Source organism: Sycon ciliatum, chromosome 8 (genome assembly GCF_964019385.1).
Source record: "Sycon ciliatum chromosome 8, ocSycCili1.1, whole genome shotgun sequence".
In the NCBI taxonomy this organism is placed as follows: domain Eukaryota; kingdom Metazoa; phylum Porifera; class Calcarea; order Leucosolenida; family Sycettidae; genus Sycon; species Sycon ciliatum.
This window is the reverse complement of record NC_088650.1, coordinates 121,904-137,500: the sequence shown is the minus strand read 5'-3', so window position 1 is coordinate 137,500 and position 15,597 is coordinate 121,904. Positions and strand designations below refer to the sequence as shown.

The 15,597-nt window shown below is 50.8% G+C and overlaps 3 protein-coding genes and 1 long non-coding RNA gene across 6 annotated transcripts in view; 2 read left to right on the top strand and 2 right to left on the bottom strand.

The window, feature by feature from the left end:
• The window catches only part of LOC135823005 (endophilin-B1-like), a 40,101-nt gene extending 37,414 nt beyond the window's left edge, over positions 1 to 2,687 (top strand). Inside the window, exons 8-10 of one of the 2 annotated variants that reach the window (XR_010554590.1) lie at positions 794 to 1,013; positions 1,564 to 2,291; positions 2,421 to 2,687. Coding sequence is in view for 1 of the 2 variants with exons in the window: in XM_065335840.1 (XP_065191912.1) it covers positions 794 to 1,013; positions 1,564 to 1,668 (325 nt within the window). In the remaining variant the exon portion in view is untranslated. Of the gene's footprint in view, positions 1 to 793; positions 1,014 to 1,563 lie in introns of both variants that reach the window. The other variant, XM_065335840.1, reaches the window with a different exon arrangement.
• Positions 2,688 to 4,074: 1,387 nt separating this feature from the next.
• Positions 4,075 to 15,597, top strand: part of LOC135823320 (uncharacterized) — a 30,442-nt gene continuing 18,919 nt past the window's right edge. For both annotated transcript variants that reach the window (XR_010554663.1, XR_010554662.1), the window contains exon 1: positions 4,075 to 4,382. This is a non-coding gene — a long non-coding RNA (uncharacterized LOC135823320). The remainder of the gene's footprint in view (positions 4,383 to 15,597) is intronic.
• Positions 7,037 to 15,597, bottom strand: part of LOC135823319 (uncharacterized) — an 85,413-nt gene continuing 76,852 nt past the window's right edge. The window contains exon 16 of the mRNA XM_065336182.1: positions 7,037 to 7,780. Within this exon, the coding sequence (XP_065192254.1) occupies positions 7,736 to 7,780 (45 nt within the window). The 3' untranslated portion in view covers positions 7,037 to 7,735. The remainder of the gene's footprint in view (positions 7,781 to 15,597) is intronic.
• Positions 7,802 to 13,829, bottom strand: LOC135823318 (uncharacterized). Its single transcript, XM_065336181.1, has one exon. It carries the CDS (start codon positions 13,802 to 13,804, stop codon positions 8,588 to 8,590), a length of 5,217 nt encoding a protein of 1,738 aa, XP_065192253.1. The 5' UTR covers positions 13,805 to 13,829; the 3' UTR covers positions 7,802 to 8,587.

The window sequence follows — 15,597 nt, the reverse complement described above, 5'->3', positions numbered from 1 at the left end:
TGTGTGTCTGTGTGTCTGTGTGTCTGTGTGTCTGTGTGTGTCTGTGTGTGTCTGTGTGTGTGTATGTGTGTGTGTGTCTGTGTCTGTGTGTGTGTGTGCGTGCGTGCGTGTGTGCGTGTGTGATGCTACCCCTTTGTTCCCCTCCTCATGAGGGCAGCTTAGCCGTTTAACGGCAGCTGTTTGTCAAGGTCAAGGTGTGTGTGTGTGTGTGTGTGTGTCTTTTTTTTTAATGAAAAGACCAAAAATAGGGATTCACTGGCCAGAAAATGTCACTCCAAATAGCTGTATGGTGTAGACCAGGCTGAATAGTGACGGTCAATTCTTCAGCCTTGCAAGCTGTTGAATGGTGTAATCCCAGCACAAGTTGCTATGGCTTCTGCCGTAGCATTGCTATCATCGCCTCCGGCGATGGGCGTCAAAGGTCAGGTCAGGTGTGTGTGTGTAACGTGTACAAAAGACCGCTTGGCCATCTGAGATCCTGGCGGACACACTTGCCCATTCTCCGTTGTGTGCAGGCTGCATGTGTGGGCCTTGACTTGTATCCGCACGCTTTCTGACCTACAGTGTATGAACTATGAGCTGCTACCTACTTCCAGACCCGCCTGTTGCTGGTTTGGCTGTCAAAAACTACGGAGCTCAACAAGTCACAACTGTCCACCATGCATGCTTGCATGTGTAGATTATATTGTTGCAGTGGTATTCTTAGTAGCAGTGGCGAGTGGTGTGTGATATTCTTGTTCCTTTTGTGTGTGTATGTGTGTGTGTGTGTGCGCGCACGTGCGCGCGTGTGTAGATCATTCTCGGCTATGAATGCAACTGCACCTCCACCGGAAGAAGCTTTTTCTTCTGCTGCATCAGACTTTGCCTCACCTACAGCATCGGCAGCATCAACCCCATCATCAGATATGACAACAACACAAACATTCAGCTCTGCTCCAGTCCATCGCCGTGCTAAAGTCACCTATGATTATGATGCCGCTAATGAACAGGAACTCTCACTGCTTGCTGATGAGGTAAGCATTGCTCAACACAGCTCAACACAGCTCCACCAAGCAGTAGCAAGAGCAGCACCAGCGTGTTGACTGGTATTGACCGGTGTTGACTGGTGTTGACTGGTGATGACCGGTGTTGACTGGTGTTGACTGGTGTTGACTGGTGTTGACTGGTGTTGACTGGTGTTGACTGGTGTTGACTGGTGTTGACTGGTGTTGACTGGTGTTGACTGGTGATGACCGGTGTTGACCGGTGTTGACTGGTGATGACCGGTGTTGACAGGTGTTGACTGGTGTTGACTGGTGTTGACTGGTGTTGACTGGTATTGACTGGTGTTGACTGATACATGATTGTACTGACAAACAGCTACACAGACTATTTATTGTGCTTTTTGCAGGATTTTGTGAAATGTACACGCTACTCTCTAACGTATTTTATGTATGGTGTGTTTGTGTGTGTGTGTGTGTGTGTGTGTGTGTGTGTGTGGGCGCGCGTGCGCGGGTGCGTTCATGCCTGTGCGTGTGTGTGTGTGCATGCACGTGTGGGCATGGTTTTGTATGTGTGCTTCAGGTTATTGTTGTATACAGCAGTCCAGGGTTGGATTCTGGTTACATGATGGCAGAGAGAGGCGCAGAGAAAGGACGAGTACCTGTAGCATACATTGAGTTGCTTTGAACTTATATATGTAGTGAGTAATTTTAATAATTACGAAAACTCCTGTTCGTTGTGCAACCTACAATGTTCTTGCTGCTGCTGCTGCTACTTCTTCTTCTGCCACATGTGTTGCTTCTGATGCTTCCAGCGCCACCTGAATATCCAGCTCTGGCTTTGCATTTCACCAATGCATGTGATACGCGCGCGAGCGCGCGTGTGTTTGTGTGTGTGTGTGTGTGTGTGTGTGTGTGTGTGTGTGTGTGTGTGTGTGTGTGTTGAGCCTTGTGTGCTAGCACGGTCAGTATCTCTCATTGCCTATGGACTACAAGTATTAGTTATATCCTTGCATCAAAAGTATTTTCACTGTATCTGTCCAGGAAACTGTTTTCCCAATGGGTACCCCAATTCTCTGCATCTATTCCATTGTCATCTATTCCATTGACTATTTTCTACTGAGCAGTTTCTACTGAGCAGTTTCTGTATTCTATGTGTGCCATCCAGCTGTGATGTTATGCTGTTTTCTATATCACGGTTCTGCTATTTGCAATGCTGTCCAATGACTTGTTCTATGTTTAAGCCACTTATCACCTTCTTTGTATGTAGTGATGTGTAGGCCACATGCCCACCGTCATCATCCAGCATAGGTATGCATTGTGTAGGCCACATGCCCGCCGTCATCCAGCATAGGTATGCATTGTGTAGGCCACATGCCCGCCGTCATCCAGCATAGGTATGCATTGTGTAGGCCACATGCCCGCCGTCATCCAGCATAGGTATGCATTGTGTAGGCCACATGCCCACCGTCATCCAGCATACACATAGGTATGCATTGTAGAAAGGTGTGCATGAACACTGTCTCTACGCAGGCAGCGTGACCTCACACTTTCACAGAATTGTATTATACCTCAGTACCAATGCATTGCATCTGATCATGCCGTTGTCATCCCGTTATGTATGTTTCACAAATTTCACAATGTGCTTAGCACAGTATTTATTAGCACAGTGGTTTGAGAATGCAAATCATGAACTTGTTATTGTAACCGTGGCGATGCTATGGCAGCTTGGCGTTGTAACCGTGGCAATGCTATTGCGGCTTGGCATTGTAACCGTGGCAATTGTATGACAGCGTGGCATTGTAACCATGGCGATGCTATGGCTGTTACTTCCAGTCACACTACTGCACTACGCGCATGTGCCGGGTGATTTAATCAACTACATGGCAAGGTAACGCTGTGTGTGTGTGTGCGCGCGCGCGCGCGCGTGTGTGTGTGTGTGTGTGTGTGTGTGTGTGTCACTGTGTGTGTGTGTGTGTGTTTATTAGGTGACTGGCTATGCAGATTGACAGTGTGATTCAGTTTCAGTATTCTCCTGCCAGCAGTCTGGTGTACATTGGCAGTCTGGTGTACATTGGCAGTCTGGTGTACATTGGCAGTCTGGTGTACATTGGCAGTCTGGTGTACATTGGCAGTCTGGTGTACATTGGCAGTCTGGTGTACATTGGCAGCCTGAGCTGTGTGCTACTCAGTATAATGGTTTTATTATTGCAGTCAGACCTCGCTTATCCGGTCCTCGTTTATCCGGATCCCTCGCCATCCGGAAGAAAAAAGCTGGTTACATATTTACAGCATACGTGATGCATCCAACATAAACGGTGTTCGGTTATCCGGTTCCCTCGCCTATCCGGATTTTTTTTGGAAAACGGATGGGTGCGGTTAAGCGAAGTCTGGCTGTACCATGTAGCCGCCATGGCCTGGGATGTACCAAAGATTGTGCTATGCACAAGGTTGGATTCTGTGAGCCGGAGAAGTGGAGAAAGGAGCACTTGAGCGTGTGATATGCATGGATGGGGTGACTGAACAGTGAACTTGACTCATATTACTAGTAATAGTGCTAGTTCTAGTCTCTGCAGTGCAGGCCATCACATGATCACCAGGACCATGGTCACATCCATGGGGACAGTGCGGTCGATAAAAAGCGCTGGGTGTTCACCATTCTACGTTGTCGTGTTCGTCACTACACACTCTGACTTCCTCCAGCTGGACTCAGGCACCCTGGCCCATGCTGCCCCTACTGTCAGCCCTACTACCCAGTACCCCTACTACATTGTACTCCTACTACTACTAGTACTAGTCCTACCCCTGGCCTAGGCTAGGACCTGCACAGGGTGCAGTCCAAGGCTATCGGTATCACTATGCAGCTCCAGTCCAGAGGAACATTGTGGTAGATCTACACATATGCGCTTGACTGGAATGTCATTATCACTGCATCAGTCGTCACGGTGGTAGCAGTTGTTGCAGTAGGTCACGCACTAGTCACTGGGGTCTGCGGCAGCTTTGCTAGCATTTCCGCTCTATGTTCAGCTACCTGTACACAGTACAGGCTGTTAGTGTAGTAGCGACTAGTCTTTGCTTGTTGTGTAGCGGGCCGCAGCGCTACACTTGCTCTTTGCATCGAGTGGCACTGTGCCTTTGGTAAATTCGGACCTTTCGAGTATTCGTCCAGTCGCTACTGCACTGTGCAAGATGCTGTTGGCTCATCTCTTGTGGAACTAACTTGCACTGGCGAAGGGCTGCTCTTAGTCCTAGTAGTTGCCCCATGATGGCCACAGTCAGGCTGGGCCACCGCCCTCTATACGGTAAAGTTCGACGTTACCGCCGCTCTGTACACACGTTCTACGGACCCGCCGCTCTGGCGTGAGTTTCTACGTACTATCCAGATAACCCGTCTGAGCGCCGGTAAGCACATGTGCACCACTGTCTGTAAACTAAGACCAGTTTAGGCAGTTAGTGTTCTACTCTGTATTCCCGCACTTTTCCACTGATTGTCGACAGATATGTCTCGTGTGCTGGAGTTTACCGTTCACGCTAACTTCGACCGTAGACCAACGTCGGCGCGGCCTGTACAGTTTTGTGTGGCACGGTTTTCAAGACACTGGTATAAGGGCCTGGTCAGACTGCGGCAAAATCGAAATAATCCTAGGATTATAATCCGAATCTCCATAGTAACTTGCCGCCAGAGCGGCAAAAGCGAGAGTTGACGCTCCAAAAAAAAAAGCAAGAACGGACCACGCTTTTCCGCTCCAAACAGGATTTGCCATTGACGCTGATAATCACTGATTTTTTCATCTCGATATCGAGGAGCTTATTGGCCACGGACAACAACAAAACTCATGAGGATGGTTGCAAGGATTGCACTGAAGGTGTTGGCGATCCCCAAGGTGAAGGAATTTGACGTCGTTCGTGGAGATTACCACTTGACGCTCGAAATGAAGTTTGAATTTTCACTCTCCCCACATGTGTAGTGTGATCGCGATTCAAATTCTGGACGCTGTTCTTTTTTCGTCAGGCAACCAAAATTTGCCGCAGTCTGACCAGGCCCTAAGGGGGTTGGCGACGGTTAGCGCCATGTTGGATTTCCGAATTTGTTCTGAAAAATAATGCCTTTCGGAGTGGAAAAATGGGACGCGATCATGCACAATCGAGTAAGCAGTTTGACCATGACTTCGCAGCGTGCTCGAGTCGAGACAAGATTTGAGGGAGAAGCTCAGCCGCTAGTGGACTTGCGGATTTGTTTTGACATCGGCGGTTATTGGATAGCTTGGTTCTCCTGCCGATGTGTCGTGGAGATGAAGACGCGAGAGTAATCTGTCACCCATGGCGCGGCCTCGCATTCTGCGTACTGGACGATTCAAGAAGCCGAGGAGGGGGACGCTTCGCAAGCTCAAACGATCGATCGAGTTCCTGAAAAACGGAAAGGGCGATCTCCACCAACAACGCCACTGGATTCGACTCCCGCGAAGAGGTCGCTCAGTGCCCCTCTTCACGGTCGACGAATCCATACCTGCCAAGTACTGAGAGTGCTTTTTCTGGATTGCCATTGCAAAATCCCGGGATTTGCCTTGGTTTTTCGGGATGTCCTATTTTAGTTTGAATCTTACCTTTTCGTTCTCCCGCTAAACAGAGCTTTCTATCGTCGAAACGGTACCAAACCGACGGTATTTTGGGTGTTGGGTACGAGTACCGTTGGATTTAGCGCGAACGGTAAAATACTAAAAATGCTAACCATGTCTACACACACAAAAAACGGTACTGGCCGACCGTCGAAAATAGCGTGAGCGGTAAAATGCTAACCATATCTATTGACACTGCAAGACAACGTTCCTAGTTCCTAGTTTTCGCCTCAGTGCGGTGGGCATGCCTGCATCCACAGTGAGAGCATTCGATTAGGCACGCGGATCGATTCACGAATCGATTCATGAATCGATTTGTGCTATTCACATCACCCCATGTGAATAGAGTGAATGGATTCCGAAACGATTCCAGGGCTCATGACCTGAAAATCAAACGACTTGAATGCATGCGAATGGATTCATGAATCGATTCAAGTGCATAATTGAACGCAGCCGCTGGGACTGAGCATAAACTGACACATAATTATGATATTGACTTTCCCCTTGATAAGTACGACAGTCACGTGAGTTGAGTGCAACAAGCTTTGACAATCGTCATGGTTACAGGTTCATTGTGTGTATTGTGTGTACCAGTACCAGTGGCATGAGCAGTTACATGATTGGTTGGTTTGGTCCAGCTATGCAGCTCCGCCAACCCCTTTCTGCATTTGTCACACGTACCAAGTCATTCCTAGGGTTCCCAGTAAAAAGGCTACGCCTGTTGGGAGTTTCCCTAGTAGAATAATAAATTCTACTACTACTACTACCACAACCTTTCACACATTGACTATTGAAAGTTGCGCTCACGCGACGAGAAAGAAAAATGCGAGAATGGTTGCACTTTGTGCAGGAAAGGATACTCGTGTGCTCACACGACACCTTTACATCTACGATTAATTAAAAAAAATACAAGTCCTCGAGCAAATCTACATTCCCTGTGGATCGACGTCAAATGCTTTCTTCAATGCTGAGAAGACGATGGATGACTGACATGCTGCCCTGGTGTTTTTCTTGTTGAGACGTCTCAATGCCTCTCCGAGAGCAGCGCAGGCTCTCTCCTTTCTCCCGTGACCCTCCAGACGAAAGAGCGATCTGCACGTCTCCTCTTGCGCTTCTCGCTGAAGGAAAAGCCTGTTCGTGCAGCACTTGATGCAGGATTTTATGTTGCTCGCACGACAATGGTCCTTTCCTCGTTCGTCGAGGTCATGTTTCCCTGCTCCCGCAGCAGAACATCGTGCCTAGCCTGCATAACAACCTCAGGCTCAGAAGAAAACACTATCTCCGGCATCGTGCAAGTAGGAACTACAAATAATTACAAGCTACTTGTCGTTCACTGCTCAACAACATGCTCAGTGACTTGACACAAGCAGAAAAACAGTCAAACAGAGCAGAATCCGATCCAGGACTCCATGCAGTACACCAGCACCCTCAACATCTGTGTGGCTTTGTGAATTTCTTTAGCTTGTGAGAAAATCCGAGTACGGGTATGCTAAAGTCAATGGTGGTTGAAATGCAAGCATGGGTCCTAGGAGTGCAAGGTGGGTATGCATCTTTCTTGTCATAGCCTGATGATAGGAAGGTGAAGAAAAAGTAGCTGTCTGCTCAGACTCTGTTGCCGATGACACTGTCATATCACACATGTGTGCTGGTAGCACGTGTGCGATGTACATGTATGCGAGAAAGTAATATACATTGTACTACGAGTATGCTGTGAGGAATGAGAATCATCGCGGCCAGTGATAAAATAAGTGTTTGCACTCGACAAGGCAAAAGGTAATGATGAGTGATGCTAAGTTGAGGATACTGTGATGGAGGTGTAGAATTAACAGCAGGCCGGTAGTTGTTGGATAGTAAGCATTTCTGAGGCAGTGATAATGATATCAGTGTAGTTTGTCATGCATTTTTGGCTATTGGCAGAAATTAGAATTGTGATGGTGATAGTTATGGAGCGGTGATGTAGTCATGGTTACAATGCTGATATCCACAACAATGATGGCGGTGGTTATGGCAAGGGAAATGATGGTTACAGGCTTACAGCAATGACATCATGACAAGGCTGATGGTGATGGTTATAGGAATGAAACTGATGGTGATGGTTATCGGAATTGTCAGATTGTCATTGTGGGATCGGTGATGAGTCTAGTCGGTCAGGAGGTGAGCATCATAGCTGAATTGAAAATAGCCCTGCACACATCACACATCACACATCACACATCACACGGCACACAGCACACATCACACAGCACACATCACACAGCACACAGCACACACAGCACACAGCACACATCAGTTTACAATAGCAGAAAGTCACGGCAGGACCGGCGGCACAGGGAAATGAAGCAATTCAAGCATGCGGCTGAGCGAAGTACTCTATCGGTGTAAATGTTCACTAGTTCAGTGGTGTTATGGGATCTCATAATAGGGCATGGTGTGTACTGGGATCTCATACTAGGGCACGGTGTGTACTAGGATCTCCTAATAGGGCATGGGGTTGTGAAGGGCCTAGGGGAGGACACACCAACAACCCACTCTTGTCCGGCTAACCGACAACTAACCCTGAAGGGCTGTCATCCTTGTTATTTTATCTTGGTGTGTAAAGTTGTACAATATGTGAGTACTAGAAAAGGTACCGGTAGTACGGGAAGTAGTACGCAGCATGCTATTCTAATGTCATATATGGACAGGTGTAAATATGAGGATGTGAAGGTTATAGTTACTGTATATGTATATGTATAGGGATATTTAATGGCACCAAATGATATAGTTCCAATATCATCACACCATTCCCCTTCTCCGGTCACAGATACCATCTGTGACATTGACTAAACGAGAAACAATAGATATAGAATGTAACGGCACTAAAGGATATAAAGGTACAATATCATCACACCATTCCCCTTCTCCGGTCCGAGATACCATCTGGGACAATGACTAAATGAAGAGAGAAACAATAGACGAAGAAGCTAGGAGCAACACAGCAGGAGAAGAAAGTCACATCTGGCGGGACAATGCATCGGCGTTGCCATTGAGAGCGCCAGGCCGGTGCACAACGGTGAAAGCGAACGGCTGCAGAGCAATGGCCCATCGGGCCACCCGAGCATTGCCACTATGATGCTGAGCGATCCATTGAAGAGGGCGGTGGTCGGTAATCAAGGTGAAGCGTCTGCCGAGGAGATACGGAGCGAATTTGAGAATGGCCCACTTGAGGGCGAGACACTCCTTCTCGATGGTGGCATAACGGCGTTCACGGTCGAGGAGCTTGCGACTGGCATATGCTACGGGGTGTTCGGTGCCCTGGGCATCACGCTGGGTCAGGACAGCGCCCAAACCAACATCGGACGCGTCCGTGTGCAGGTAGAACTCCGCAGCAAAGTTCGGCGCAACAATGACCGGGTCGGAGACAAGGAGGCCTTTCAATTGATAGAAGGCCTGTGCAGCTGAGGTCGTCCAGTGGAGGGTGTTGGGGTGGCCCTTCGACGTCATGGCTTCCAAGGGCTCCGCGATGGTTGAAAAGTGAGGAATGAGGCGACGATAGTAGCCGCACAACCCCAGGAAGGAACGCAGGGCCTTCTTGGTCGTGGGCTGTCGCCAATCGTCGATAGCTTGCAACTTGCCAGGGTCCGCACGCACCCGACCATGACCAATCACATGGCCAAGGAAGGGAGTTTCGACCATACCCAATAAACACTTCTTCGGCTTCACAGTGAGCCCAGCGTCGTGAAGGCGACCAAGAACGTGGCGGAGCTGGACAAGATGGTCCTCAAAAGTCGGACTGAAGATGACGACATCGTCCAAATACGCCAGGACAAACGGGAGACCAGCCAAGACGGTATCCATGCAATGCTGAAATGTTGCAGGCGCTCCATGGAGCCCGAATGGCATCATAGTGAACTCGTACAGGCCAAACGGTGTGGTGAAGGCCGTCTTGGCACACGCATCCTCTGCCAGAGGGATCTGCCAATACCCCCTGGACAGGTCAAGGGTGGAGAGAAACTGGGCAGACCCGACAGAGTCGAGGATCTCGTCCACCCGCGGCATCGGGTAACAGTCGAACTGGGCCACCTGATTAAGGGCACGGTAGTCGACACAGAAGCGGATCGAGTCGTCCTTCTTCGGCACAAGCACAACGGGTGAAGACCACGGACTGCGGGATGCGCGTATGACGCCCATGTCCAGCATTTCGTCGACGGCATCGCGGACAACAGAATGGTGCGCAGCGGCAAGACGATATGGCCGGGAACGAATGGGTGTGGCGTCGCCAGTGTGGATGGAGTGAGCCACCACGGTCGTTTGGCCAGGCTGGGGTGAGAGGGTATCCTCAAACTCCGATAGCAGCATGTCGAGCTGTTGCCGCTGGTCCGGCGAAAGGTCGGGGTTAATGGTAGGACGGCCACCATCAACGTGTAGAGGGGAGCAGTCGTCAAGCAGCAGCTCCGTGTCTGGGTCGTCCTCCGCCATAGGAACGGTGAAGGCCGCGAGCTGGGGCCGGCGAAAACGCCGCAGGAGGTTGATGTGGAAAACCCGATATCGCTTCGTGCGGTGGGGTCCCATGTCAATCTCATAATTGACCTTGTCGACCTTACGCCGAATAGGGTAAGGGCCTTGCCACACGGCTTCCATTTTGCGAGCCGAAGCCGGAAGCAAGAGCAGTACCTCGTCTCCCGGAGCAAATGTGCGTTCCCGACTCAGGCGGTCATAGTAGGCCTTCTGCCGTTGCGGCGCGGTGGCAAGGTGGGAGCCAGCCTCAGTCGATATGCGTTCAAGCCGGTCCCGCATGGTGAGGACGAACTGGGCAGTAGTGGTCCGGAGCTCCTCCGTTGGCTGAGCCCAAGCATCGCGCACGAGATCCAGCGGGCCGCGGACATGGCGGCCGTACAGGAGCTCAAATGGTGAGAAACCAGTGCTGGCTTGAGGCACCTCTCGATACGCAAATAAAGCATATGGGAGCACCTCGTCCCAACTTCGTGGCGCATCAGCAGCAAACCGACGAAGCATACCCTTGAGGGTACCATTGAACCGTTCGACGAGGCCATTGGTCTGTTGATGGTACGGAGTGGATGTGGTAAGCTGGATACGGAGTAAAGCAGCAACTTGTCGGAGGACGTCCGATGTAAAGTTGGAGCCTTGGTCGGAGAGGATTTTGTCTGGCAGTCCTACTCTGGAAAAGATGGAGATCAACGCATCAGCCACGGTAGTCGACTCAATATTGGAAAGAGCGACTGCCTCCGGATAGCGGGTTGCATAATCCACCAAGGTGAGGATGTACTTCTTGCCGGACTGCGTACACTGCAATGGGCCGATAATGTCAATAGCTACCACCCGGAAGGGCTCGCCAAGAACAGGAAGAGGAATAAGTGGTGCCCGATCATGACGCAGAACACGGGCGGTGCGCTGACATGGTTCACAGGCGGAACAATACTGTGCGACATCTTGAAGAATCGTCGGCCACCAGAAACGGAGAAGAATCCTCTGGGATGTCTTCGCCTGTCCCATGTGGCCAGCCATGGGGACGGTGTGGCCGAGGTGCAGAATGGTGGATCTCCGTTTCGTGGGCAGAACCAACTGAAGGCGGTAGTAGGGGCTGGTGGTGTCCATCCCCGCTTCACCATCCGGTGAGTATTCCCGGTAGAGGAGGCCCTGGCGAACACAGAAGGTACTGCCATTGACGGGCGTCTTGTGTCGGCCAGTAGCATAGTCCCAACATGGGCTAAGAGATCGGTCACGCCGTTGCTCGTCGGCGAAACGGGTGGCATCTGGCAAATCGGGTGCAGAGATAGGTGGCGGTGTCACCTCCGGTGTGCTAGATAGGTCCGCCGGCGGTGCACGCAAAGAAGCTGCATTCGAGGCCAACTCCTCAAACAGTTCATCCTCGAACGGGAAGATGTCGTGCAAACCAGCAGCACCAGTCGACTCAGGTGAAGCCTTGGCCTGTGCACGCGTAGAGACCAAGACGTCCGTGGCGGCTGGCTGACACAGCCGGACCAACTCATGTATGTGGGGCACATCACGGCCAAGCAACACGTGACGGGGCAGGTGCTCGGACACTGCTGCCTTGACATAGTACACCATGCCGTCGATGGTGATGGTCAGATCGGCCATGGGGTAACTGGCCACATCACCGTGGGCACAACGAATGGAGGTAGTCTCACCAGACAAATCTTGGTCCCGGACCAAGGTCCTGTGTACCATGGTGCGGCCACACGCGGTATCAACAACGATGCTCGGGACGTGGGTACCATTCACGTACCCAGCGACGGTGTACTCCGGTGCTGGTCCCATGGCGGCGCTGGGATTAGCGGGGGGCAACCGACCAGAGTCTACAGGTGGAGGGGGTGAGCAGAAATATGCTTCACCCAGCAGATCATCCTCATCCGGCAGCAAATGAACTGTACCAGCATCTTGGACTTCCTGATCTGGGCTGGAAAACAGAGCGGTGCGAGTGTGATTCGGACACTTAATAGCAATATGTCCCAGCTCACGACAATTATAGCAATGCGGCTGCGACATGGGGCGTCTCGGTGGTGGTGTGGGACGGTCAGGACGAGAAGTCACTGGGCGGTCAGATGACAAGTGGGTCTGACTGGGGTTAGCTGAGGAAGATACTGGCCGGTCCCGCGCTGAGCCTGAGGTTGGTGCAGCCCAGTGAACTCGAGCAAGGTTGGATGACTCGGACGTCCGGTCTCGGGGTGACGCAAATGACCCCTGCACCTGGGCACGTGCGTCAGTGTTCGGCAATGGTGCCCGTCGCTTAGAACAATCCCTGGCCATGTGGCCACGCTGCTGGCAAATGTGGCAGACAAGAGACTGTTCCCTGCCGCTGCTGAGACGACCACTGCTGGGCTCCTGTACGCGATCCCGTGCGTCAAGATAGTCCTGCGCTAGCGAAGCAGCCTGGTCGAGGGACGACGGTTTGCGTTCCCGCAGCCAAGTGCGTAAACCAAAAGGAAGCGCAGACAAGAACTGTTCCAGTAGGATCAACTCACATATGGCTTCGCGCGAGGATGCGGGGCTTAGCCAACGACTGCCAGTGTCACGGACACGGACGGCGAAGTCAATCATGGACTCCGAGCTCTGCAGCGTAGTGCCCCGAAATTTACGGCGGCTCGTTTCGGGGGTAACGGCATAGCGATGGAGAATGGCCTCCTTCACGCGGTCGTAGCTGTCAGCCTCAGTGGAGGCAAGTTCCGTGTAAGCCAACAAGGCCTTGTCAGTCAGCTGGGGGCTTAGCAAATAGACCCAATCGTCCGGAGGAACTCTGTACGCCCGCATGGATCGTTCGAAACTGGTGAGGAATGCCTCAACATCGTCCCCAGGGCGCAGTTTAGCCAGTGGCACCTTCTGAGAGAATCGCCGTGTGGCCTGAGTGAGTTGCACTTGCGCCATTTGCGTGACCAACTGCGTGAGCATCGACAGCTGGGACGGCGAGTCGACATCGACATCGACATCGACATCGGTGGCGGAACGCTGTTCGTGTTCAGCCTCAGCCTCAGCCTCAGGGGTCTCAGCAGCAGGATCGATGTGCACGTGCGGGGCATGCGGACCTGCGGGTGTACGTGTACGACTAGCGCTGGCCTGCGCCTGATCACTCAGTTCGTGCGTACTACTACTAGGCCGAGGGTCTCCATACACGGGATCCTCACCAAAAGCGACATGTACGGGCTGACGGTGGACGTGGACCGCTTTTGGCTCCGGAGTAGAGCATGCAACCTTAGTATGGCTATGTGTACGCCCAGTACGAGTACGACGGCTAGCGGAAGCCAGTGCAGGTGCGTCATGCGTATGGTAAGTACTAGGACTAGTAGTAGGAGCAGAACCCTGATTGGCCTGAAACTGCGACTGGTTCATTGCAAAGGACTGCTCACTGTTGTAATCTAATTTGTTGCTCACAATACTGTTGCCGAAATAAGGATTATCACTTACTTTCGGCAAGCGAGGTTTCGGAGACGGTGCGGGACGAAACAAATCCATGGGTGGAGAAGGGAGCGTCGACCTGGTAGCAGCATCAGGTAAGCCAGTGAGCTCCTCATCATCCGGGGCCACCTCCTCGAACTCAGTGTCGATCTCCCGATCCATCCGCGCACTGCTGTGCGATACGGAGAGGATCCGCCGCACAAGATCAGAGCGTGCACCACCGGTGGGGAGATGCAGCCCCCGGCAGATGTCCCTCAACTGCTCGTGGCGAGCAAACGCCAACGACTCGAGATCCATGGCTAGCTCACTTGCGGCCCCACGAACTCGAAAAAACGAAAAACTAGAAACGAGAGAGCTTGGAAGCTCAGGGCCCTACGCTATGCTTTTTTGCCTTGATGACCTAGACAAAAAAAGCATTCATCCCCCGATGCACTTCGCAATCATACTAATTCTTCCAAGTTGTTTCACATTGTGATCTTGCATTTGAAAGCCCTATTTGAGTTACCTGTATATGCATTGTGGCCAGCCGTCTTTGATGGCACGGTACGGTAGGGGATAGGGACGGGACAGGTACGATCGAGGGTAATACGACACCGTCTCCCGTACAGTACCGTACCATAAAACAGCTGGCCACATACAGCTTCCCGCAATATTTAAATAGGGCTTTCAAACGCAAGATAATAACGTAACGCAACTAGGAAGAATGGGTATGAATGCGAAGTGTATGGGGGAATGCATGTAGGGCGATAGTGCGGGTTCGAATCCCAGGATATGCCTGAAAAAAAGGAGAATTGAAAAATTTATAACATCCTAACATCCTATGCTTTTTTGCCGTCAGATACGGATAGCGCCAGGCGTGACACAAACAAACAAACACACAAACAAACACCAAATTAAAGCTGTGTGGACCCTGGCTAGCGCCAGACGTTACTGAAGTAACGTCTTCTGCATAGCTACGGGAATAAAAATACGCAAACTTTCAGCAACGACGGAGGTACGCAGTACTGACACACAGTGACTGGACCACTTCTGACACCATGTGAAGGGCCTAGGGGAGGACACACCAACAACCCACTCTTGTCCGGCTAACCGACAACTAACCCTGAAGGGCTGTCATCCTTGTTATTTTATCTTGGTGTGTAAAGTTGTACAATATGTGAGTACTAGAAAAGGTACCGGTAGTACGGGAAGTAGTACGCAGCATGCTATTCTAATGTCATATATGGACAGGTGTAAATATGAGGATGTGAAGGTTATAGTTACTGTATATGTATATGTATAGGGATATTTAATGGCACCAAATGATATAGTTCCAATATCATCACAGGGGTGTACTGGGATCTCCTAATAGGGCATGGTGTATACTGGGATCTCATAATAGGGCATGGTGTATGCATCATGACCAGTATACTGTAATCAGTACTCATTACTTGGCCGCGCACAGACTTGTGAGGCTCGTGGATAAACAGGTGGTGAGCTTTTTTGGGACAGAAACCTTTGAAAGGGCATGCAAATTCCTGGGCACACGGGTTTGTCCAAAATATGGTTAACCTTTTTTTTCTTTTTCCTCACATGCTGGGGTCCCATTTGCATTGGGCAGCATGTAGAGGCGACGGTTTCAAATAGGACATAGGTTGCAAACCGGAACGGTCTCAGTATTCACTTTCTCTCTTGGTATTTTGATTAGAAAACGTATGCCACAGTGAGACTACGATGTGTTTTACTCAGCGCCAAACTTCCATGGCTCTGCGATGACCAGAAGCACCATACCAAGCATTTGAGTTTTTGATGTGTTGTTCCCCACTGCGACTTGAGTTTTACGACTTTCGAAAAATCAACTTCTTGTCGCAGGTAAACAGCGGCTTGCCTCTCGCCAATAAAGCACTGCATACCGATCAAAACTAATGGAAGCACACACAAGCCTTATTGTTACTCTGTACTGGCCGTCGTGGAGCGATAGCAATTACCTAATTTCAGACCCAGAGTGAATTTGACGTGCACTCTAAAACATGTCCGGTTTGGAGCCACCTCTGGTTTGAAGCGAAACATTTGGCAATTTGGAGGCAATGGGTCAACACAAAGGAGTGGCT